Source organism: Melopsittacus undulatus, chromosome 5 (genome assembly GCF_012275295.1).
Source record: "Melopsittacus undulatus isolate bMelUnd1 chromosome 5, bMelUnd1.mat.Z, whole genome shotgun sequence".
Classification (NCBI taxonomy): domain Eukaryota; kingdom Metazoa; phylum Chordata; class Aves; order Psittaciformes; family Psittaculidae; genus Melopsittacus; species Melopsittacus undulatus.
This window is the reverse complement of record NC_047531.1, coordinates 5,010,097-5,033,718: the sequence shown is the minus strand read 5'-3', so window position 1 is coordinate 5,033,718 and position 23,622 is coordinate 5,010,097. Positions and strand designations below refer to the sequence as shown.

At 44.3% G+C, this 23,622-nt stretch overlaps 1 protein-coding gene across 2 annotated transcripts in view; it reads left to right on the top strand.

The window, feature by feature from the left end:
- Positions 1 to 5,584: 5,584 nt before the first annotated feature.
- The window catches only part of CHCHD3 (coiled-coil-helix-coiled-coil-helix domain containing 3), a 156,881-nt gene continuing 138,843 nt past the window's right edge, over positions 5,585 to 23,622 (top strand). For both annotated transcript variants that reach the window (XM_034063411.1, XM_034063410.1), the window contains exons 1-2: positions 5,585 to 5,749; positions 7,667 to 7,751. In XM_034063411.1, the coding sequence (XP_033919302.1) occupies positions 5,666 to 5,749; positions 7,667 to 7,751 (169 nt within the window). In that variant the 5' untranslated portion in view covers positions 5,585 to 5,665. The remainder of the gene's footprint in view (positions 5,750 to 7,666; positions 7,752 to 23,622) is intronic.

Below are 23,622 nucleotides of genomic sequence, written 5' to 3'. Positions count from 1 at the left end.
ATTGGAGGGTCCTGAACTGCATCATCCACAGCAAATGAACTTTGCATCAGCTTCCCATGGCTAGTGATGCTAGGTATGGAATCCAGGCTGTGCCCCGTGGAAAGGGCAGGTATCTCTGGGGTGATATGTGTACTCATAAGCCCATGTACAGTGCCTTGTAGCCAATAGAGAAATATAGACTAATAAAGTATCCCAGAAACTGTAAAAGTGATCTCAAGGAAGCAGTGGCAGTCTTCAGACAGCACACATAGAGTCATAGAGTGGTTTGTGTTGGAAGGGACTTTAAAGCTCCTCCAGTTCCAACCCCTGCCACAGGCAGGGACCCCTTCCACTGAAGCAGCTGCTCCAAGCCCCTGTGTCCAACCTGGCCTTGAACACTGCCAGGGATGGGGCAGCCACAGCTTCTCTGGGCACCCTGTGCCAGCGCCTCATCACCCTCACAGGGAACAGCTTCTGCCTAAGAGCTCAGCTCAGTCTCCATCATACGGATCTGTCTCTGACACCAACTAGAAATCCAGCCTCACTCCTGCAGTGAATATGATGAGCTGAACTCACCTCTTCTTATTTTGCTCAAAAAAAAAAGATAAAGAATTCATCATTATTCATCGACCAGGTTGTTAACCCTCATAACTCTGGCAGTCAAGCCATGAAGATATGACTCTCCCAGTGGTATCAGCTGGTAGCTGTTGCCACCAGGCTGCTACTGAGTACATGGCAAAATTAAGCATGCTCTTTGTCTTGAACTAATGAGAATGAAACACTGACTGAAAAGTGCAACTATCGAAGCATCAATTCTGAGATGAGCCATGAACCTTCACCTTCTGCGGGAGCTGAATTGGCCTGGAAAGGGAAAGTGTCTACTCTATAAATAGCCACGCTTTTAAGTATGTTTGCAAAGCTCATTTAGAGGAATTAGATAGCTTAGCTTAATTTGCCCTGCAGAATAAGCTACTGAAACTTAAAGCAGGACTTAGCACACCAAATGCTAAAGGAGAGCTAGGAGTGAGTCCCAAGCACAAATAGAGGCTGAGGGAGACCGAATGGAGCAGCCCTGAGCATAAAAGGACTTGGAGGTGTTGATCCATTAGAAGTTCCCCATGACCCAGCTTCAGTGTGAGCTTGAGCCCAGAACCCCCCCATGTGCTGGGCTGCACCCCCAGAGCATGAGCAGCAGCTCAGGGAGGGGATCCTGCCCCTCTGCTGTGCTCTGGGGAGACCCCCCCTGCAGCCCTGATCCAGCTCTGGGGCAGCAGCACAAGAGGGACGTGGAGCTGTTGGAGCGAGTGCAGAGGAAGCCATGGAGATGCTGCGAGGGCTGGAGCAGCTCTGCTCTGGAGCCAGGCTGAGAGAGCTGGGCTGGGGCAGCCTGGACAAGAGAAGGCTCCTGAAGGGGAGACCCCAGAGCAGCTCCAGTGCCTTAAAGGGGCTGCAGGAAAGCTGGAGAGGGGCTTGGGACAAGGGCCTGTAGGGACAGGCCAAGGGGAATGGCTTGAACCTGCCCAAGAGAGGGAAGACTGAGCTGAGCTCTTAGGCAGAAGCTGTTCCCTGTGAGGGTGCTGAGGCACTGACACAGGGTGCCCAGAGAAGCTGTGGCTGCCCCATCCCTGGCAGTGTTCAAGGCCAGGTTGGACACAGGGGCTTGGAGCAGCTGCTCCAGTGGAAGGGTTCCCTGCCTGTGGCAGGGGTTGGAACTGGAGGAGCTTTAAGGTCCTTTTCAACCCAAACCAGTCTGGAATTCTATGAAACACTGAAGATACATTATTTACTCACAAAATTGTATGGCAGAAAGCACTGTGCACTGTTACACCCTACAGAAAAAGTAATTTCTAGAATTTGGGAACTTGCAGACTTTGCTATAACAGTCATTGTTCATAAGAAGGAACCTAGGTACTATCAAAGTCCTTCCATGCTGAACATTTCTGAGGCTCAGATGACCATCAAGGGATAACCAGGTAAAGTCATACAGAACAACACACCGTGGCAGTGACCGAGCACGATGATCCTCCACAGAATAAGAACTCACAGCATGTGTGCAATGAGCCTTTATATGTCACCTCACCTATCAAGTGTTTTCATGGCATTTGTTAAGACTTGAGACAAGAGCCTGAAATGTAACTGTAACTTGTTCCTGGGCTCATTAGGCATTAGTTGTTTGTGAATGTCTGGCGATGCTCTCTTCCACTAATTTGGCTACACTTTATAGCAATCACTTTGAGGATTATGTGATTCAAGAAGCACTTTTTACCACAAACGAATATATCCAGTCAAGGACATTGGAGAAGAGCATTGCTTCTTCATAAAGGATCAAACACTTATAATCTGCCTGGAAAACTGTGTGGGGTATGTGGGGAAGCACAGAGCACCATAGGAAGTGAATGTTTTTAACCTAAGAAGATACTGCTTGTCTTTCAGATACACAATGAAGTACCTGAAGTTTAACAGTTTAAGATGGATTTTCTGCTTACACCAGTCAGAAATGGGTTCAGAGCAAACAAGAATCAGAAGTAGTTAATAGGTTTGTATTGATTGCTATGTTTTTATTTGTCATTCTGCTCTTGTTTTATCTTCTTGCTTGGCAGAAATGTACTCTCTAGCAACCACTGAAGAGAACTGATAGAGGAGACCGACCCCCCGGTGCTTTGGCACTGAATGACCTTGGGCATGTCACTTCGCCACTTGTTTGTGTTACTCTGACTGGGACATAGGTGTTTGAGGTAATGTGCATATCAACAGTGCCTGGCTTGGTTGCACAGGATTTCAGTAGACTGATTAACCCTACTGAGTAGTAACAAATCATTCTATGCTAAACCCTGGTTTGATGTTTTGATTGCTGCTGACAAGTCAGTTTAATCAAAGTTGGGTTTTTCTATGCCACATAGCATAGTCAACTCTGAGTATCCCATTGATAGACACTGCTCTTACTAGGAGAGTATTAGTTATCTGAACATATAAATTGCTTGAAGTTATACACGGAACTCCTTTTTCCATTTTCAGAGTGCTGGGGAGAGCTGTGAATTAGACACAAGTTTATTTGCCAGTCATTACCAAATGATTCTTAACTGCAAATGCGTTGTAGCCTTTTCTAACATTAACTTCTGATCCTTTTCTCATTGAGCCATGGCCTTGAAAGCGCTCTCAGATAGGTTTGACAGTCCACAGCGAAAAACTTCTGACATATAGATAGCTCTGGCCTGCAGCAAACAGTCTTTCATTCCCACCTATTATAAGGGAGCCATAAATTCTGGGGTACCTCAGTCCTGCTCTTTCTACGGCGAATGAACCTTACAGACACAACAAAATGAGCCAAAGCAATTCTGCCCATTTGCTCTTTTTCCCCTCCTAGAACCCATGCATAAGTTAAGAGTGTTCTGTAATTTCAAGGCATATGAAACAATCATAAAAACCCTTGGTAGAAAATAGCAGTTGTGAAAGCCTTAATTCCTAAATGTAAGTCATTCTGTTGAGCAAGACGAGCGTTTTCTCAGAGCCCTCTCAACAGAGGACAAATACATTACAAAAGCTGCTTCTGATTTGCAGATGTGCATTTCCACAACAGTCACTAAGTGAACAATTTGACCCCTTAAAACCATTCCCAGTGGAGAAAAGAGAAGAAATTCAACACGCTCAGCTTGTGATGCTCACACAGTATCAAGACAGATAGATGCACAGCCCATTTATTCCCTTAAAAACATAATGTTACCAGGATGTTGAATTCCTAATAGTGCCCCCTCATAGAAACCAGTTTAACATCTATAAATACAGGCATAAACATCACGTCACGTACCTCAAGAGAACAGCTCCTGTGTCCTTGATATATTTTCAAGCAATTTTTATTTGGTAGTAAAGTGGCTATCAGCCAATGTTCAGCAATATCTTAAGCCCCAAGGAAGGCAGATACTGCTGAAATGTTGGCTGATAGACACTTTACATCCGTATAAAAAAGGCCTGAAAATACATCAAGGACATATGAGCAGTTCTGTTGATGCAACCAACATGATGTTTGCATCGATTCACAGAGATGAAATACGTCAGTTGACACAGGCTGCAATAATCTGTTGTGATCATTGTGTAAGCACTTTGGGACACATTACTTGCAAGAGGAGTGAAAGGCTACGGTGTCACTTCAGTACCAATAGGCTATCCTTCCTTGGGCCAAGCAGATGAAGGACTTGGAAGGCGAGGGAAGAAAAGACTTTCCCAGTTATGGTTATTATTAGTTGTGTGTTGCCAGTGTAAGAAATCCCAGCAAAAGACTGTTGCTTCATTGTGTAAAGAGGCCATATGGTAGGAGAGACAAAACAACGTATACTCATTGAATCATGGAATCAACCAGGTTGGAAAAGCCCTTTAAGCTCATCCAGTCCAACTATTCCCAGCCCTGCCAAGGCCACCCCTAACCCATGGCACTGAGGCCTCGTCTCCACGCTGTGTGAACACTTGCAGGGCCGGTGCCTGCAGCCCTGCCCTGGGCAGCCTGTTCCAATGCCTGAGCACCCTGTGGGGCAGGAATTGTTCCTCAGCTCCATCTAAACCTGCCCTGGTGCAGCTTGAGGCCGTTTCCTCTTGTCCCATCCCTTGTTCCTTGGGAGCAGAGCCCAGCCCCTCCTGGCTCCATCCTCCTGGCAGGCACTTGTTGAGCAATAATATTCAATATTCCAGGTGTATAAAGATATTTCTGGCCTCATTTTTAGACTAGAGAAATTCAGAGATGTGCCTGACACCACTGAGATCCAGAATGCAATCCCTTTCCCTAACATTAGACACTAGAGAACACCTTTTTCTGCTTTCAGACATCTTTCCAGCACTCACTTCTGCACTTCTGTCCATCGAGACAGGCCATGGGATCTGCAGCGAGGAGCTGACTCACAGAACAGCCAGATTCAGATGCAATTGATACTACAGCCTGAAAAGAAAATTTATTATGTGTTATTAACATAACTCTTGGAAATAAAATTACATGTCCTAAGTGGCAATGCTAATGGAAGTTTTACATTCTTAGTTGTGGAAAAGTGCTCAAGGCCAGGTTGGACACAGGGGCTTGGAGCAGCTGCTCCAGTGGAAGGTGTCCCTGCCTGTGGCAGGGGTTGGAGCTGGAGGAGCTTTAAGGTCCCTTCCAACCCAAACCAGTCTGGGGTTCTGTGAGGCACAGCTCAGCCCCTGGAGCTGCAGCACAAACCTGAGGCACTCACCCCACACGGTGTCATTGGCCCCGCTGTGACAGGGCAGGGGCACAGCGGGACGTGCACAGCAGCGGAGGGGATCCCGAAAGCCGCTTCAGAGCGGGGCTGTGCCCCGGGAGGGTGCTGAGGAACGGCGCTTGCCATGGCGAGGACTACATTACCCAGAGGGCATTGCGCGGAAAAGGCGGCACCCAACCTCGCCCCGTGCCGCGAAGCATCATGGGAGTTGTAGTCCGCGCCCGTAAAGTACACGCGGAAAAGTTTCCTCTCCCTCTCGGGGACCTCAGCGCTCTCCAGCGGGGGGTGCGTGGTTTCCATGGCTACGGCACCGCAGCCAATAGGAAGCAGCGTTCTTCGGGGGGAGGGTGGGGCGAGGCGAGCTTCGGACCAATAAGGGTTGGCGTTGTTGGTGTGCATCCTGGCAGCGGGGACGACGAGTCTCCTTGGGGCCGTCCGTGGCCGGGGCCTGGTGTGGCCGGGCCAAGATGGGCGGCAGTGGGAGCAGCACCCGGCGCGTCACGTTTGAGGCGGATGAGAATGAGAACATCACGGTGGTGAAGGGCGTACGGGTGAGAGCGGGGCTCCCCCGGGCAGGGGCTATCGGGGGGAGGACGCTCGGGGCCTGGTTCCCCGGCCCCCCCCCCCAGCTCGGCCTCCTTGGTCCCTCTGTGGGTTCTTGCGGCCTCAGCGCTGTTGGTTCCTGTACCTGCGGCCTCGTCCTGTTCCGCTCCCCTGTTTCCATTCCCTCTCCCGCAGGGAGCTCCACTCCTGTCCGCCTCTTGGGTTGGGTGTTTTAGGGGAGCCGAATCGCTCAGGGGCACTCTAGGGGTGTCTGTCATGGCAGGAAGCCCACTGTGCATAGGGAGCTGCGGTAGTGGAGGCTTGTCCCCAGCCGCGTTACCAAAGACAGGCGGAAGAACGGGTTATAGGAGGCAGGTGTAACTGAAAGACCTTATTCTGTCTTTCCCTGACCTCTACATGTGAGGGCTCCTCCCTCTCCCATATTCTGCTCTCGGACACACCGTGTATCCACCTCCTTTGTATCTGCAGGAGCATTCCCATCTTTTATCTCTTAATGGGATACTGTGCCTATAATATCATAGAATAGTTAGGGTTGGAAAGGACCTTAAGATTATCCAGTTCCAACCCCCCTGCCACGGGCAGGGACACCTCACACTAAACCATATCACCCAAGGCTCTGTCTGATACCAGGAGACAGTTTGTTACACCCTCAGTCTTGCAGCTTGGAAGCTTTTCAATGAAAGACACTGTTATTCATACCCGCAGTGATAATAAGTTACCTTTTATTGCTGCTTCTAGAGAGTAGTGTTACAGAATGGTCACTGCTGCCTGTTTCAGTATCCTGAGATTTGTTCTGGCCATTTAATGCTCTTGGGCAAAGAGATAACAGGAATATCAGTGCTCACAGAGTTCAACGGCTCTGATGTAGTTATATACTGGGAAGGACTCTGGGAATTCTTGTAAGCTATCCCTGGAATAAAACCTGAATGATACTATGTGTACTAGGCTCATGTAGGTGCATTAAATAACTACTATTAATCAGTAAAGCAGCTGGAAGTGGGATGTACACAACTGTTTACATGCTTAAAACTAGCTGTGAAGTTAACTTGAGAGTTTTAAGGGTTGGGTTAGGAAAGCTTACACTGAAGAACACTTACATGTGTGCATTTAGTCTGTGTTGAATGAGAGATATTGGTGCAGTCTTTGTCACATGGATTTCTGTCAGTGAGAGACGTCATGCTGTAGGTTTAATAAAGAATTTCCTCATTAAAATTAATTCTCATGGGCAATAAAAGAGTGTTTTGATAGAGTTGGTGCTGGAGGAAACCAACAGCAAGTTCTAAGTTGGAAAAGAAAAGCTTTCATGTTATTTCTTTACCTTCTATCAATCTTACCCATGGACTACAATGTGTATGAAACTGGACATTGCCCTTACTCTAATTCTGCTTAGCTTTGGGCAGCGTATTTGTGCATGCATGTGGCAACATGAGAATGAACATAATGACTTGCTGTGACCACTTGTGTCGCAAAAGGTTTTTGAGGGCTTTATCAGGATGAAGTTCCTCCAGGGTGAAATGCAACTGCACAGTGTGAGGTGTGACTGTCAGCAGAACCACTGTGATAGGCAAAAGGCTGATTCATTACCAGCAGCATGTCTAAGGGTGGTGTTGCCTTTGCTGTTCCTTGCGTCCTATGTTTTGTTGTATCAGTTTCTTGTGTTCTGGGAGAGCCAAAATCATCTTGTTCAGTGAAACTGTTTCCACTCAGAGGTGCTGGTTATTCTATAAATGAAGTGAAATAGTTTGGTTGCATTGTGCATAGAATTTTAGCATCTGTTGCACATAGTTCTGGAGCTTTATGTCCTCTTTTTGAAGTTTTACTTAATTTTGTGGTGGGAAAGAGGAGGGGAATGAGGATCAAGGAGGATATGCAGCCTGACTCTCTTTTGGGGTTATGTTTTGCAGCTCTCTGACAGTGTCATTGATCGTATGAAGGAACCTTCTTCACCCAGTGGAAGGCCACAGTCTCAGAGCCGATCATCAGGTGCAGGTATATCCATGGTGTTCTGGTTTTGACGTGAGGAAAAAATCAAATGTGCCTTTCAGAGCATTGTAGTGACTCAGAGATGATTTTTGCCATTAACCTTTTTGTCTCATCTCCTTTTGAAGTAGTTTGTAGGTTTTTAGAGGAGTTAAATTACTCTTTGTTTTCTTCTCCTTGACATTAAAGTGTAAAACACAATGTTTGTTAGACTTGGTTTTCTACTTGGTTTTCTTTCTATTGTTCATTGCTAAAGACCTATAAAAAAACAAACCAGGAAAAGCAAATACTAATTGGAAATATCTGTTGAGTTTTGAAGTGATAATTCTTTCTTAACAGTGAAATTTAGTGTATTGAGCTTCTTTTGTAATAGACGTAAATTGCAAATGCTATTTTCCTATCATGAGGTCATGGAAATAAGTTGTATACAGTTTATACAGAGATGGATTGAGATGATGGGTTTCTTAACTCTTTATACATCATTATTGAGGCCTGTTCAAATGCGTGACACGGTATTTGTGCAGACACCCTCTACTCTAATTTGAAATACTTCAGCACAATGAACTCATTGTAGCCACTAAAAGAGTAAAAATGAATGGCAGAGATCAGAGCGTATCTGAGTGATCAGAGTGATTTATTGTTGTTGATTGTGAAGCTGCAAGGTTCAAGTAGGGCTTCTTATCAGTGCTTCAGAAATATTAATGCTCTCAGTGTTCCTTAATGGCCTTTTGCCTTGATGCTTACAAAAAAATTCCTCCTGAAGTCAACACTTTGATTGGAAACAAAGATGCTGTGAGGGCTGGAGCAGCTCTGCTATGGAGAAGAGAAGGCTCCTGAAGGGGAGACCTTAGAGCAACTCCAGTGCCTAAAGCGGCTGCAGGAAAGCTGGAGAGGGGCTTGGGACAAGGGCCTGTAGGGACAGGCCAAGGGGAATGGCTTGAACCTGCCCAAGAGAGGGGAGACTGAGATGAGCTCTTAGGTAGAAGCTGTTCCCTGTGAGGGTGCTGAGGCGCTGGCACAGGGTGCCCAGAGAAGCTGTGGCTGCCCCATCCCTGGCAGTGTTCAAGGCCAGGTTGGACACAGGGGCTTGGAGCAAGGTGGTCCAGTGGAAGGGGTCCCTGCCTGTGGCAGGGGTTGGAGCTGGAGGAGCTTTAAGGTCCCTTCCAACCCAAACCGTTCTGTGATTTATGTGCAATAATACTTGCACATCCTGCTTACTCTTAAAGGTACTTGTTGCTTTTATGTCCTTAAACTAGATGTAGGGATGTGGTCTTGTGAATAAGCATTTGTTTCTGGTATATGGTGGCTGGAGGTGAAGGCTGTAATAACCATTAATTCTTTGCTAATTCATATGTGTGTATCTTGCTCCTTAATTTTGTTTCTCTTTGTATTGGAAATAGTGTTTTTTTTTTCCTTATGTTTTTGGGTTTCATGTATTGAAAAGCTTAATCACTTGATGGCTTTGCAAGCTTGGGAAACCTTATGCAAATTTTTGCTTTAAGAACTAGTGATTTAGGTGAAGTGCTTGTATTTCCCCAGGAAAGTATAATCAGTGTTATACCTCAGTAGCTAAAATGATTTGTATATGAGAGGATTAAATTATAGTTAACTACATGTTCCTGTACCATGCGTTACTCTTTCATTGAATAATTTGTGATGAGGAATTACAAACTGTTTCATTTCTTTGGCTCTGGAAGAATAGTCCAACCTGTTTGTTTCTTTCGTATCTACATCTACCTTTTCAGAGTGTTTGGCTCATGAGGTGTCATGACTGGAAGGGCACTTGCTTCAAAGCAAGTACTCTGATCACTAAATACTGAACTACTCTGTTGATGGGTTGGGGGGGCTGGATCCCAATTCTGGGGGTCTTTTCTGTGATACAGGTGGTTCTTGTTGGTTTCTTGGTATATCTTCTTGCACTGTTGATCCTGTCCCTCTACTTTGCTCTTTGGAGACTCCACTTGGAGCACTGTGTGCAATTCTGGTGTCCTCAACATCAGAAGGATATGGAGCTGTAGGAACAAGTCCAGAGGAGGCCACGACGATGATCAAGGGCTAGAACACCTCCTGTATGAAGACAGGCTGAGAAAGTTGGTGCTGTTGAGCCTGGAGAAATGAAGCTCTGGAGACCTCAGAGCAGCTTCCAGTGTCTGAAGGGGGCTACAAGGATGCTGGAGAGGGACTCTTCATTAGGGACTGGAGCGATAGGACAAGGGATGATGGGATCAAACTGAAACAGGGGAAGTTCAGATTAGGTATAACTAAGTTGGTTACTGTGAGGGTGCTGAGGCCTTTGGAAAGGTTGCCCAAAAAAGTGGTAAATGTTCCATCTGTGGCAGTATTCAAAGCCAGGTTGGACAGAGCTCTGGGCGACATAGTTTAATGTGAGGTGTCCCTGCCCATGGCAGGGGCTTTGGAGCTAAATGATCCTTTCTTAGGTCTTTTCCAACCCGAAACATCATATGATACTGTGTTAATGAGAGACCTCTCCCCAGACAGCTCTTCCTCTCCTGTGTATGACTTACATGACAGTGACTTGTTCCTGTGACAGAGCAGATCACTCGCTGCTTCTTGAGAGGGTTATCCCTGGCTGGTGGTGTTTGGAGGTTGGCTCTGGCCAGGCAGTTGATTTCCCTGCATTTATATCTTTATGCATTGTAGACAAATAACACTTTTCTATGAAGATATATCTAGAGGGAGAAACATTGGAGCTATTAAAACCAGCCCTTTCTTTAAGTCAAGTCTTTGATAGCTTTTGGTGGAGGAATAATGGATTAGATTACATGAAAAGAACATGGATCTTGTTGCTTGCCAATAGATGATGAATTTATTGACTTTAGTTTGGGGTTGGAAAATGAAATTACATACACTTACAGTGAAATATGACATCTAAACACTATGTCTTAAGGCATCCCAGCTTGCTTGCATCGTTTTTTGACTTGTGAGTAATATTAAATGCACTAAAATATTTAACAAGTGTAAAAATCTTTAAAGTATGTCTCGAATTCCTAAAGCAGTATTGATGAGAAGTCATTTGCTCAGATAGCGAGACTTGTTTTAGGTTTTGTTTTAGGTCTTGTTTTAGGTTTTTTTTTCTCTCATAGTGTGTCTTGTACCTAAAGATTTGGTCATAACAGGGAAAGAGAATGGTTTAATTCATTTTAGCTCGGTGGATAGCTGAAAAAGGAGAACAAATACTTTAACTACCAAGAATCTGCAGCTCAGACAACCATTTTCTCTTTGCAGAGGCAGATTTCATTGAGGCCACAGAGGATTTTTCTCTTTTAGGTTTTAACTGCTTTGTGTGTTATTTTTATTATACTGTCCTCACAAAACCAATTAGTAAAGGACCATGTCATAAAATAGTCTGTATTGGGTGGGTGGGTAATAAAATGAGCACTGCTGCTGTGTCCTCAGGAACTTGGTTAGACCTTGCATGCTGACAGTGGGGAAAAATGTGTTTCTAAACTTTATTCATTCACGTGGAATGATGCCTGTTGTGTTGCTGTCTTGGTCTTTTGGTGGAGTTTTAGGGTATCTCAGTTGGAAATGTATAAGGAAGTACTGTTCAGGTGTAGAGGAATGAGTATTCGAAGAATTAGGTTCTGGAGATGCAGCCCCAGTGTAACTGAACTGTAGGAGAGCAAGCTTCTGCTTCTGAAGAGAGCAGATTGGTAGGATCCCACAGAAGGCAGCTCTGAGGGTTAAGCTCGGGAAAGGTGAGGTCCTTAAGGACAACCTCTTCCCAGTGCAAGAACAGTCCGTTCCAGTATTCAGGAAATCAGTAGATATATTGGGAGGCTGGTCTGGTTAACCATGATAGAGCCTCAGTGTAAAAATGAGGCCAAGGAGGAGATAGAAGCAGAGGGAGACCACAACATGGGTGGATTTGTGTATGAGGGGAGAGCAGTAAATGTCATCTACCTCTACCTCATCAAGGTATTTAACACTGGCTCTCCCAATATCTGTGTAACCAGGTTAGGTGTTGCAATTTGGACATACCTGAATGAGAAATTGGGTTAAAAAGAATCTGTTTGGGTGGTCAGGGTGTGTCTAATGGGTCATACTCTACCTGGAGGCTGGTATCATGTGGTGGTCTGAAGGAGTTTGTCCTGTGTAGCAGCTCTATCAATGTCCTGGAGGAGGAGGTAGATGGAGCACATCCTCTTCAGTGCAGATGGCCACAAATTAGGGAGATTAAGCCAGTAGGTTTGAGGGCAGGGCTGCTCTCCAGAGGGACGTAGGCTGGCTGGAGGAATGAGCCAACAGGAACCTCATCCAAGGACCATTCAGGGCCAGGCTGGATGGGGCTTGGAGCAGCCTGCTCTAGTGGACGGTGTCCCTGCCTGTGGCAGGAGTTGGAACTGGATGATCTTAAGATCCTTTCCAACCTAAACCATTCTATGATTCTGTGGTAGAATACAGTGACACACAGAGGAAGAGTTATTCCGGTGTCCATGGTGCTGCAGGGCTCACTCCTGCTCTCCTGTGGCTTGCTGTAGTGCCACTTAGTTCTCACTGAGTTACTTGGAGTTAACTTCTATTTTCAGTGCTGTGTCTTGATATTCTTTGGGTTAAAGGTTCACTATTGATTGAAGTACCTTATTATCAAAAGGTGAAACATCTTATTACTCACAGTCTGCTAAAGATGCCAAACTTTCAGTGCTGTCACTGCAACAACAAATCTTTAGTTGAGCCTGACATTCATGTCACCAGCTTGCAGGAGTATGGGGAAGGTGGAATTATACATAGGAGATGAAGCAAGTGTTGCATAAATTAAAGTTCTCATTGTCTGTGTGACATGCAAGTGTTCTGTGAGGGTTTTCAGGTGTCTGGGTATGTCATTGTAAAATGGTGCTGAAATTAGAAGGGAAAACTGGCAAATAATGCAATTTATCTGTTTTTGCTTTTAGCTCATAGAAATGTGGAGTTCAGGGGTGTGGAAGAGCTTAGTTCACTCTGCATCCTGAAAGTACAGTGGTAACCTCATTGGGAAGGAAGATGGGGTGTGATTAACAGGGTTGGGCATACAGAAGGAGGATATTAAAATAGGCAAAAAGCCCTAATTTAATGGTTTAAAGACTTGGATTAACAATGGAAGAGGTGTGTAGTTGTATGAGAACATCTAGAACCTTATGAACTCACATGCCTGTGAGCAGAACTTCACAGTGAGAGTGCAAGTCTTCATGTGCCCGAGGTGCTCTCTCACTATATTCCCAACCTTTGTCCAATTCAGTAGTGTTTGAGTTCTTCTCTGAAGTCTGGGCTTCAAGATGTCATTGAGACTGTACCTTTGGACTCCTGCTTTAGTTGTGTTTCAAGTGCTGAGATGCTCTTGGAACAGCAGCCCTTCAACAAATGTCTATAGGTATAACAAGAGCGAAAGGCAAAAGGTGTTGGAACTTCTCATGCAAATGCCATGTGTTTACAGCTGTAGTTTGACATTACATCTAACCTTGTGGCTGGCTGATCATGTTGTTCCTATAGTAACTTACTGTCCAGCGATGTAGAATCACAGGAAGGTCTGGGCTGGAAGGGACCTTAATGCTCATCCAGTTCTAACCCAGTCACGGGCAGGGACCCCTTCCACTGGAGCAGCTGCTTCAAGCCCCTGTGTCCAACCTGGCCTTGAACACTGCCAGGGATGGGGCAGCCACAGCTTCTCTGGGCACCCTGTGCCAGCGCCTCAGCACCCTCACAGGGAACAGCTTCTGCTTAAGAGCTCAGCTCAGTCCCCTCTCTTGGGCAGGTTCAAGCCATTCCCCTTGGCCTGTCCCTACAGGCCCTTGTCCCAAGCCCCTCTTCAGCTTTCCTGGAGCTGCTTTAGGCACTTAAGGAGCCTTCTCCAGGTGACCAGACTAACCCATAGATTAGAATTAAAATGTTTTCCCCCTAATACTGAAATGATATTTTATGCTGTTTGAGGAAGGATTAACTTTTCTTTTGTCTAAATAAAAAACTGCAGGTAAATTAGTAATAACAGCTAAATAACAGCCTAAAATACTCCTGTATCAGTACAGTAATGAGCTGCATGAAATACATCTACCTAAATATGCTCCAAGAAATTACATTTATGTTCATGTTAACCCAGAGTTTGACGTGATCTAGATGTGTTTCAGGTTTGATCATGCATTTGGAAGGATGGCTTAGAAGAGGTTTTTCTGTCCCTCTATTTTTCCCCCTCTTTCTTGGTAATGAAATGATGATGTTCAACGTTGTATGAAGTGGCCCGTGTTTGGGAGGCATCTGAGGCCAGAATTGCAGTAATTGATTCCCACCCCCCTCTCTCCTGCTCCTGCTTTATTTACTGTTACTCAGTGTTTTAAAGGGAACTGAAGCAACAAATAAAGGTTTGCAATGGTTCTGCAAATAGAGCTTGTGGGATTGAGTTGTATTTTGTTTGGTTTCCCCCCATATGAGGGTAAGGGAGAAAACTATTTATCGGAGAAAGTGGTTATATATATATATATTGTTATGTATTAGGGGGACATTTGATTGATTTCAAGGTTCTCATTTTACAACTGATAGAGAAATTGTGATACTTCAAATGAAACCTAAAGAAGCAGCATTCTGTATCAGGTCCTGTTTTACTCAATGTGTAAGTAACTACATCTGGGGCTGAGGCAGAGCCACTGTAATGACAGCTTCTTTAATAGCCTTTTTCTTCTACCAATTGTTTTCTCTGGCTTTTTTCAGAGAGTCAGAATTTCTCTTTGAATGGGCATTCATTTAGAAGTGTCATTTTTGGTTCTAGATATTCTTAGAAACAGGTAATTCTTATGTACTGCACACTGTGTGCTTTTGGGTCTCTAGTGGGTTTGGTGAAATGAAATTTCATGCTATTCTGCTTAAGGCTGCATGTGCTCTATTAAGGGTTTACTGAGTGCAGATGTTAGCTCTAAAAATCTTTAGGAGTAGGTGTGTGGTATACATATAAAGCAGTTTTTGTTGCAGCTACTGTAACAAGCGTATCTGAAGTGTTTGCTTAGAAATGGCTTGTGAGTTAGAAGTTAGAACAACCTGCTTTTGGATATGGAAGCATAAGATGTGTGCATGCTAAAGCATCCTCTTCTAGTAGCTGGCAGAAAATCATGTTGAAAACCACTGTTGGGGCTGGTATGTGGTTCCTCAGTTAAGTTCTAGTGTGGCAGTAAGAGAGGTAGGGAAACTGTCTCTAAAAACAGAGAAGGAAATGAATCTGGGGAAAAAAGATTGTGCACATATGGTCCAAAATGCGGTAAGGAGATACAAAGATGCTGAAATGAGACCTTGGGAAACCAAAACCCAGTGCAATAAGAGATATATAGATTGAAAGGGACCTCAAGGATCACCTGATAAAAGCTTTCTAGGTAAAGCATGACCTTGACTACATGTCCCAGCGCCCTAATCCAGCTAAATCTTAACACTGCCCAATGTTGGGGAACCCACTACTTCCCCGGGGAGATTATTCCTATGGGCTGAACTTGAGAATGCAGCTAGAGTTGATCCAATGTCTGAGGCAGACTCCTGGAAAGACAGCGTGCTGGAGTTTGTTTTCTGACTTTTGGTGTTCTTTCTTTTTAAATCTGGGCTGAAATAAAATTTACCTTGGCAATGTGCTGCTTCTTTTTCCTCTAAATATTTTTCTTAGTTTCAATTACACTGTCCATTAGAAATAAGAATTTGGCACAAGATGAAAACAGGCTGAGAGCATTGGGGCTGTTCAGCCTAGAGAGAAGCTGCATGGAGACCTCAGAGCAGCTTCCAGTGTCTGAAGGGGGCTACAAGGATGCTGGAAAGGGGCTCTTCAGCAGGGACTGTAGTGATAGGACAAGGGGTGATGGGTTCAAACTGAAACGGGGGTGATTTAGGTTGGAGATAAGGCAGAAGCTGTTCCCTGTGAGGGTGCTGAGGCGCTGGCACAGGGTGCCCAGAGAAGCTGTGGCTGCCCCATCCCTGGCAGTGTTCAAGGCCAGGTTGGACACAGGGGCTTGGAGCAGCTCCTCCAGTGGAAGGGGTCCCTGCCTGTGGCAGAAGATTGGAACTGGATGATCTTAAGGTCTGTTCCAACCCAAACCATTTTGTGATTCTATGATGCCTGTTTGAGATACATTTGCTGTGGTCTTTGTTAGAAATCTCCCATGGATCTGCCTACAGGAATCGTGGTTCACATGTGCTCAAGTCCTTGGTTTCTATTGAGCGTGAAATGTGCTGAAGATTGCCACCAGAAAGCATTGAACTATGTAATATTTCCTCTTGCAATTCCAGCCTTTGACTTCTTTTGTCTGTGCTGTGTCTGGGCACCAGGATAAACCCCAGTTATTCCTCCTTTGTCCTTCAGAGACCTTCCTGGGATTAGAGGTCAAAAAGACCAGATAGCTGCCAAGATAAAAGCGTTTGTAATTTAAAGGACTCAGAAGTCATTTGGTGCAGCTTGAATGCTTTTGCTATCTTAAAGAACAACATCAGAAGTGTTGATGATTTTAATGAGATAAACCAAATGACTAAATTTGAACTGTTTGCTTTCACCACTGTTAGTCTTGATAGCAAGGGAATTGTCTTTCTGCTATACAGCATCCTGTCTGGTTTTATAGTGAATATATTCTTAGCCAAATCCTCTCTCCACTGACATGAAGTAGGAGGGGGGCTTAAATGCATTTATTTTCTTAGTGTTATTTAAGAATACCACTTGTTAGATATAATGTTCCTTCAACATGACAAGCAGCCCTCCAAGTAATAAACTCTCCTGCTTTTAATAGCAAATGCTGCTTTTCTTTCCATCACAGTTTATTTACCAGGTAGAGAATCTTCAGTGTGATATTAAAGCATACTTTAAATGTCTGATTTATCACATTAAGATGAAAAGAAAAGCTTTGTTTCTTCTTCTTTTTTTTCTTTCATCTCCAGGCTGCAGTAAAGTGTTACTAAAGCTCTTCATCACTTGTCAGATGAGGCAGGTTAAGTATATTGTATAGTGCTGCTTCTTGAAAGCTTTGTACTAGTTGTTTTTTAGTTAAACAGGAGGTAACCACTTAGAGGAGTCTTTTCCTCTGCCTCAGGGGATCAGGATGCAGTTTCAGCTGCTTTTTTCAGTAGCTGAATTCAGCTACAATTTACTCCTCACACTGGTTTATATGAGTATTGAATTCCTTGATTTCCAACAACATCACATTGAGACAGATTACTGAAGTTTTGGGGAACACCAGACTGAAAGTGGCAGTTCTTAGGTACTACAGCCTGGTTTTGGGAAATCCAAGTTTAAACAAGAGAAAGGGCATTATTTCTTCCCTTTGCTTTTGTTTGTTGTTTACCTCCAACAATGCTTCATGGAGCTAGTTTATCTGATTGTCATTTTTAGCTTCATTAACTGTGCTTAATTTCATCTCATGTTAAGTATCTGGAAAAAATAAACATTTAATCTAAGTCAGTCATTGAGGCTGGGGTGAGATATGGGGGTTCATCCTGTGAAAAGCTTCTATTTCTCCTTAATCTCTGGAGCTTGATAGAGAAAAGTCGAGTGGTTCATAGAATCCCAGACTGGTTTGGGTTGGAAGAGACCTTAAAGCTCCTCTGGTTCCAACCCCTGCCACAGGCAGGGACCCCTTCCACTGGAGCAGCTGCTCCAAGCCCCTGTGTCCAACCTGGCCTTGAGCACTGCCAGGGATGGGGCAGCCACAGCTTCTCTAGGCACCTTGTACTAGTGCCTCAGCACCCTCACAGGGAAGAACTGCCCAGTGTCCCATCTCAGTCTCCCCTCAGTCTGTCTAAAGCCATTCCCTCTTGTCCTGTTCATCCAAGGTGCTTGAAGTTTTGATTTTCTTCTTTATTTTCTGGTGAGGAGGAGGCAGTTTATCCTGAGAGAAAGGACTCAATTATTCCTGATGTTAGTAAGTGATATTTCTGAACAGGATGATGTGATGTTGGGTACTATGAGATTTAGGGAGAAAGAGTATTATCTGCAGAAATTGGTATAAAGAATTAATGAAGGCAGTGATTATATAGAAGAGTGGATTCAATGCTAAACAGCATCTGAAGGAAACTGTAATATTTGGAGAAGCAGCACTGGATATCACATCACTCTGTCAACCAGGTTTTGACTAAGGAATAGTCTCCTGTATCTTTGCCAATGAAGAGGCTGCAGAACCCACTGAGTCCTTTTGGTCTGCTCTGTCACTCGCAAAAGAGGAGAGAATATTTTACTGAAAGATAAAGCAAACCTCGTACTTCTGAATTAACTGGAAGCATCTCTGCTGACAATCAGATTACTTTTCCTCCTCAGGATTTTCATCCCTGACCTCTTGTCCCTAGAACAGTCTGCTTTTCCCTGTACTTCTTATTGAATTCGTGACTTCATTTGCTGGTATTGGAGATGCTGCTGGCTCTTGCGTGTGCTACTTGGTGTCTAGTCAAGGAAGTTTATTCTTAGACTGGAATTGGATTAAGTCTCTGCTACTTGTTACATCCTTCTGTAGTAACTTGTTTTGCTGCAAGCAACATATAGCACTAAGAAGCTATCAGGGGTGGATACAGTAGGAGTATTACACCAATTTGGAGACCAGTCATGGGAAAAAGTTGTAGCTTTTAGCAGCTCTCATTACCTGTTATTAAAAATGTAGGTGTTAGCTTCTGGTTGTTGTTAAAATTTCCAACATTTTGGCAGTTGTCCTTTATGTAATTTCTGATTTGTGAAAATAGTCATAAACATGAGCTTCATTTGTGCACAGTTTTCAGTTGGTATTACAAGCAATAATGAAGTGCTAAATATTGGGCTGCAAGTACTTAAGTTACCACATTTTGGAGTTGACAACATGGTAGTTGTTTGCTGATAATTAAATATAAAGCCACTTCTGTTGGAGCTGGAGGAATATGTGTTACATTGCCTTGTAAGTCCCCTTCACTTTCCTTAATAGGATTGTCTTTGCTTTGAAGGACTGCAAGTGCCCTTAGTTTCATAGAATCATAGAATAGTTAGGGTTGGAAAGGACCTTAAGATCATGCAGTTCCAACCCCCTGCCATGGGCAGGGACACCTCACACTAAACCATATCACCCAAGGCTTCATCCAACCTGGTCTTGAACACTGCCAGGGATGGAGCATTCACAACTTCCCTGGGCAACCCATTCCAGTACCTCACTACCCTTACAGTAAAGAACTTCTTTCTCATATCCTATCTAAACTTCCCCTGTTTCAGTTGGAACCCATCACCCCTTGTCCTATCACTACAGTCCCTGAGGAAGAGCCTCTCCCCAGCATCCTTGTAGCCCCCTTCAGACACTGGAAGCTGCTCTGAGGTCTCTATGCAGCCTTCTCTTCTCCAGGCTGAACAGCCCCAACTTTCTCAGCCTGTCTCCATACAGGGGGTGCTCCAGCCCCTGATCATCCTCGTGGCCTCCTCTGGACTTGTTCCAACAGCTCCATGTCCTTTTTATGTTGAGGACACCAGAACTACACACAATGCTCCAAGTGAGGTCTCACAAGAGCAGAGCAGAGGGGCAGGATCACCTCCTTTGACCTGCTGGTCACGCTCCTTTTGATGCAGCCCAGGATACGGTTGCTTTCTGGGCTGTAAGCGCACATTGCAGCCAGCTCATGTTCAGTTTCTCATTGACCAACACCCCCAAGTCCTTCTCCTTGGGCTGCTCTGAATCTCTTCTCTGCCCAACCTGTAGCTGTGCTTGGGATTGCTCTGACCCAGGTGTAGGACCTTGCACTTGTCATGGTTAAACTTCATGAGGTTGGCATCAGCTCACCTCACAAGTGTGTCAAGGTCCCTCTGGATGGCATTCCTTCCCTCCAGCATATCAACAGAACCACACAGCTTTGTGTCATTGGCAAACTTGCTGAGAGTGCATTCAATCCCACTGTCCATGTTGCCGACAAAGATGTTGAACAAATAACGTTTTTGTGGTGCATGTATTTGAAATGTGCACATTGGCTACTTCTCATCTGAATTCTTGTGCTGTACCATGAATCAAGTGGGTTGGAAAAGCCCTTTAAGCTCATCCAGTCCAACCATTCCCAGCCCTGCCAAGGCCACCCCTAACCCATGGCACTGAGGCCTCGTCTCCACGCTGTGTGAACACTTGCAGGGCCGGTGCCTGCAGCCCTGCCCTGGGCAGCCTGTTCCAATGCCTGAGCACCCTGTGGGGCAGGAATTGTTCCTCAGCTCCATCTAAAGCTGCCCTGGTGCAGCTTGAGGCCGTTTCCTCTTGTCCCATCCCTTGTTCCTTGGGAGCAGAGCCCAGCCCCTCCTGGCTCCATCCTCCTGGCAGGTACTTGTAGGGAGCCTTCATGTCCCCCCAGGCCTATTCTTCTGACTAATAACTTTTAATGTATGTTGCTTGTTACTAATGCTTGACTTCCAGAACGTTCTCTAGAATAAATGTGCTGTTGTGTGTGATGTAGGAAATTGGAAACCTTATCCTCAAGACATAAGGAAGTACTTCAGGATTCTTCTGTGCTTCCCTAAGTCAGTGAGTCTCATTTACATCACCTTGTTACAAACCCAGTGTAAATGCTTTTCCATGTATCCTCCTCCACTCAGCAGTGATGAGACTGAGTGTGCTGTAGTTTGCATCTGAGCTGAATAAACTAATTCTGGAATTACTGTTTTCTCTGCACTGTTACAAAACATCCATGTATCAGCCTGTTGTTAGAACTTGAATATCCAGGAGATTGGATCTGAATGCTCCACAACAGCCATTAAAGATCCACTTACTTGTCACTGCTGGCTGTTTTGTACCTAGTTGGAGGTGAAGTGATTGCTGTCAGACTCTGTGCAGAGTTGCAGTGCCCATGTCTTTGATAAATCAAATTACTTGATCTAGAGATGTTTTGCTGAATATTCAGCTTCTGCTGGAGAATGTTTGCTCTGTTTAAAATTTAGTGCTAAGTTTTTGGGTTGCTTTAAATGTACAATGTAAAAATCTGGTATTTTACTACATCTTTCCATGCATCTCCAACTACTGCTGTGGTTAATGGGGTCAGCAGATGTATTGATGTGTGTTATCTCTGGGTGAAACACTTTTGTCTTTCCTTTCATTAACCTTTACCTGTCAAAACACACGTCCGCTGCTTGTTTTTTCATAGTGTTGTTGCATTATGGCCTCTTATATAATTTGTTTTTCTCTTCTCTCTTTCCCAGAATAACTTTCCGAGTTCTAAACGAACTTTACCCAAATTAAAGGCACATTTCTCCAGGATAATTCATTTACTTGTTTTCTGGTAACTTGCAAATGGGTTGGTGATGATGATACCCTTACAATGCTCCCTGACCAGTGTTATTTATCACAGACTATCTTCATCCTATTGAACTGATTTGTGAGGTGAAGGTAACTACTGATATACCCCGCAATGCACTTTGCAGTGTACTTTATTGGGACAATAAGATTGTTGCACTCACAGAAATCTCCCCAAAAGGATGTGTTCAGACCGAACTGGGGTGGCTCCTTCCTGGATCTGCCTCAAGCCCTGTCCAGCCTGGCTTAAGCCATCAATGAACCTATGAGATTTGGGAGAGCTTGCGTCAGTGAGAAGGGAGGAGATGCTTTGGGGCAATACCTGCAGGTAGGCCAGACTAGATTTTGGGAGGCCCTGGAGTTAGTGGTTGTGTTGCTGTTCCTTGGCATGTAATGCAGTCATTTGCACTATACCAGAAAGTAACATTATTCCTCATCTGTTAGCTTATCCTGTCCAGTCACTCATTAGAAGTATTTTTAAGGTAGTAAGAGCTGTTCCCTATGCTTTGTAGTACATATATGCAGAAGCCCCCCCCCCCCCCCCCCCCCCCCCCCCCCCGAAACAGTTGCACCATGGACACTTGACATTAAAATTCAATGCTTAGAGCTAGCTCCTTTGAGCCTGTATTACCTCCAATGGGAAAGTATGTGGAATACCCTCACCAGAGGGCTTTCTGATTCAGTGATGACCATCTTTAGGGATCTTCTTCTTCCTGTCCAAAGCAGTTGCTGTCCAGAGCTGTAATTGGGTAAAATGGACTTTTCAGGGCCTCTGCTAGTGTGCAATCTCAGCAGGAGAATCCTCTTTAAAGATAATGGGGTGGATGAACTGAACATCAGAATTGGCTGTTTATGTAGCTTTGTTAGTAGGGAGAGTCCCATTTGGGAGTGCAGGCCTGTGCAATAGCAGTAATTCTTCGCAATTAGTGGTGACTTCTAAATGTAAAACTAAAGAGCTGTTTTAGTTTGTAAACCCTTTTACCCAGCTATTATGTGTTGAGTTTATAAACCCTTTTAGCTTGCTATTATGTGTGGAAATATGTGATTACTGCACTGTCCTCTCTAGTGATGGATGTTAATTGAAATACATGTGGAAAAAGAGAATTCAGGAGTTATTTTGCCCAAGCAAATAAGAGATTCCAGGAAATTTCCCCATCCTGTCAGGTAAAACAGCTTTACAGTAAGCTTATGAACTGTAAAGATGAGGAACGGGGCAACTTCAGCTGTCCTGAAAGAGCATTGCATGTTTAATCCTGTTGAAAGCACAATGAAAATCCTTCCCATCATTGCTTACAATGTATTTCTGATTTTAAATATTGAGTTACAGGATTCTGATGCTTTCATTCACTGTATTCAGCAAGAAAAGACTTCAGTATATGTATAGTAGGAATTCCTAGCGCAGACAGCTGGAGTAGCAAGTCTCTCCGCTGTTGTAGTCAGTCTAAGGGTATTGTTAAAGTATGTGATAGTTCTGCTTCATTATTGCTAGTTTGTTAGTTATTTAAATGCAACAAGACACCAGAATGACTTGTGGCCAAATACCTGCTGAAGTACCTGATTTCATAGCATAGAAACTTAGGCTGGGAAGGACCTCACATGCTGTAATCTTTAGAGGCAAAGCATGATCTAGACTAGATGTCCGACCAACCTGTTCTCGCTGAATCTTAACAGTGTCCAATGCTGGGGAATCCGTAGGGAGATGATTCCAATGGCTGATTGCTGTCATCAAGCTGTGGCTGCCCCACCCCTAGCAGTGTTCAAGGCCAGGTTGGATGCAAGGGCTTGGAGCAAGCTGTTCCAGTGGAAGGGGTCCCTGCCCATGGCAGGGGTTGGAGCTGGATAAGCTTTAAGATCCCTTCCAACACAAACCATTCCATGATTCTGTGATATTCTATGAGGATTTGTAGCAGAAGAGCTCATATTTATTTCTTGTGAAGCCACCAGTGACTGGAATTGCTAGCTGTGCAGGCTCGTGGGTGCAGCAGGGTGGCCTTCTCTGGCATTGAGCTTTGCTCCTATGTCCTTACTTTTTATTTCCTACCTCTTTATTCTGTGCTCCATTTCTCCTTTATATCTTGGTTAACAAGATCTAATTTTAAGTTTAGCCTCAGGATTTTCGATTTATTAATTTCCTTTCTGTGCCTTGTGTACATCCATTTCTTTACTTGATATTTCTGCTTGCTTATCAGAATGTAACCTTGGCCATGCTGGGGAGTAATGAAATGAGTTATTCTTGTTAAATGCAGCTGGTAAGCACAGGCAGATAGAACCCAATTCAAAGAATCCCAGGGGAAGACCTTGTAATCCTGCTTTCCCTTCATTTTTTCCAGCCCCCTCATAAGTTTGTTATTGGGATTTACTGCTAAACCTACAGCAATAACAGGATACTGAAAAAAGAGTGTTCCAAATAGAACATGAACTAACTTTGCTTTGTTATTTCGAGCTCCTGCACCATCTTGTGACTAATTTAAATGAGTATAAATTGATTAATCCCCACATTTACATTGTAAAATAGAGAATGTAATGTATGCAAGTGCCTTTGGAAACTAAAATATGAAATACTGTTATATTATGCACATTTAATGGCATTGTTTTCATATTTCATTATCCTTTGAGCTGCTTCAAGTATTGCTGCATATGACCAGTACTGAACAGTTCATAGA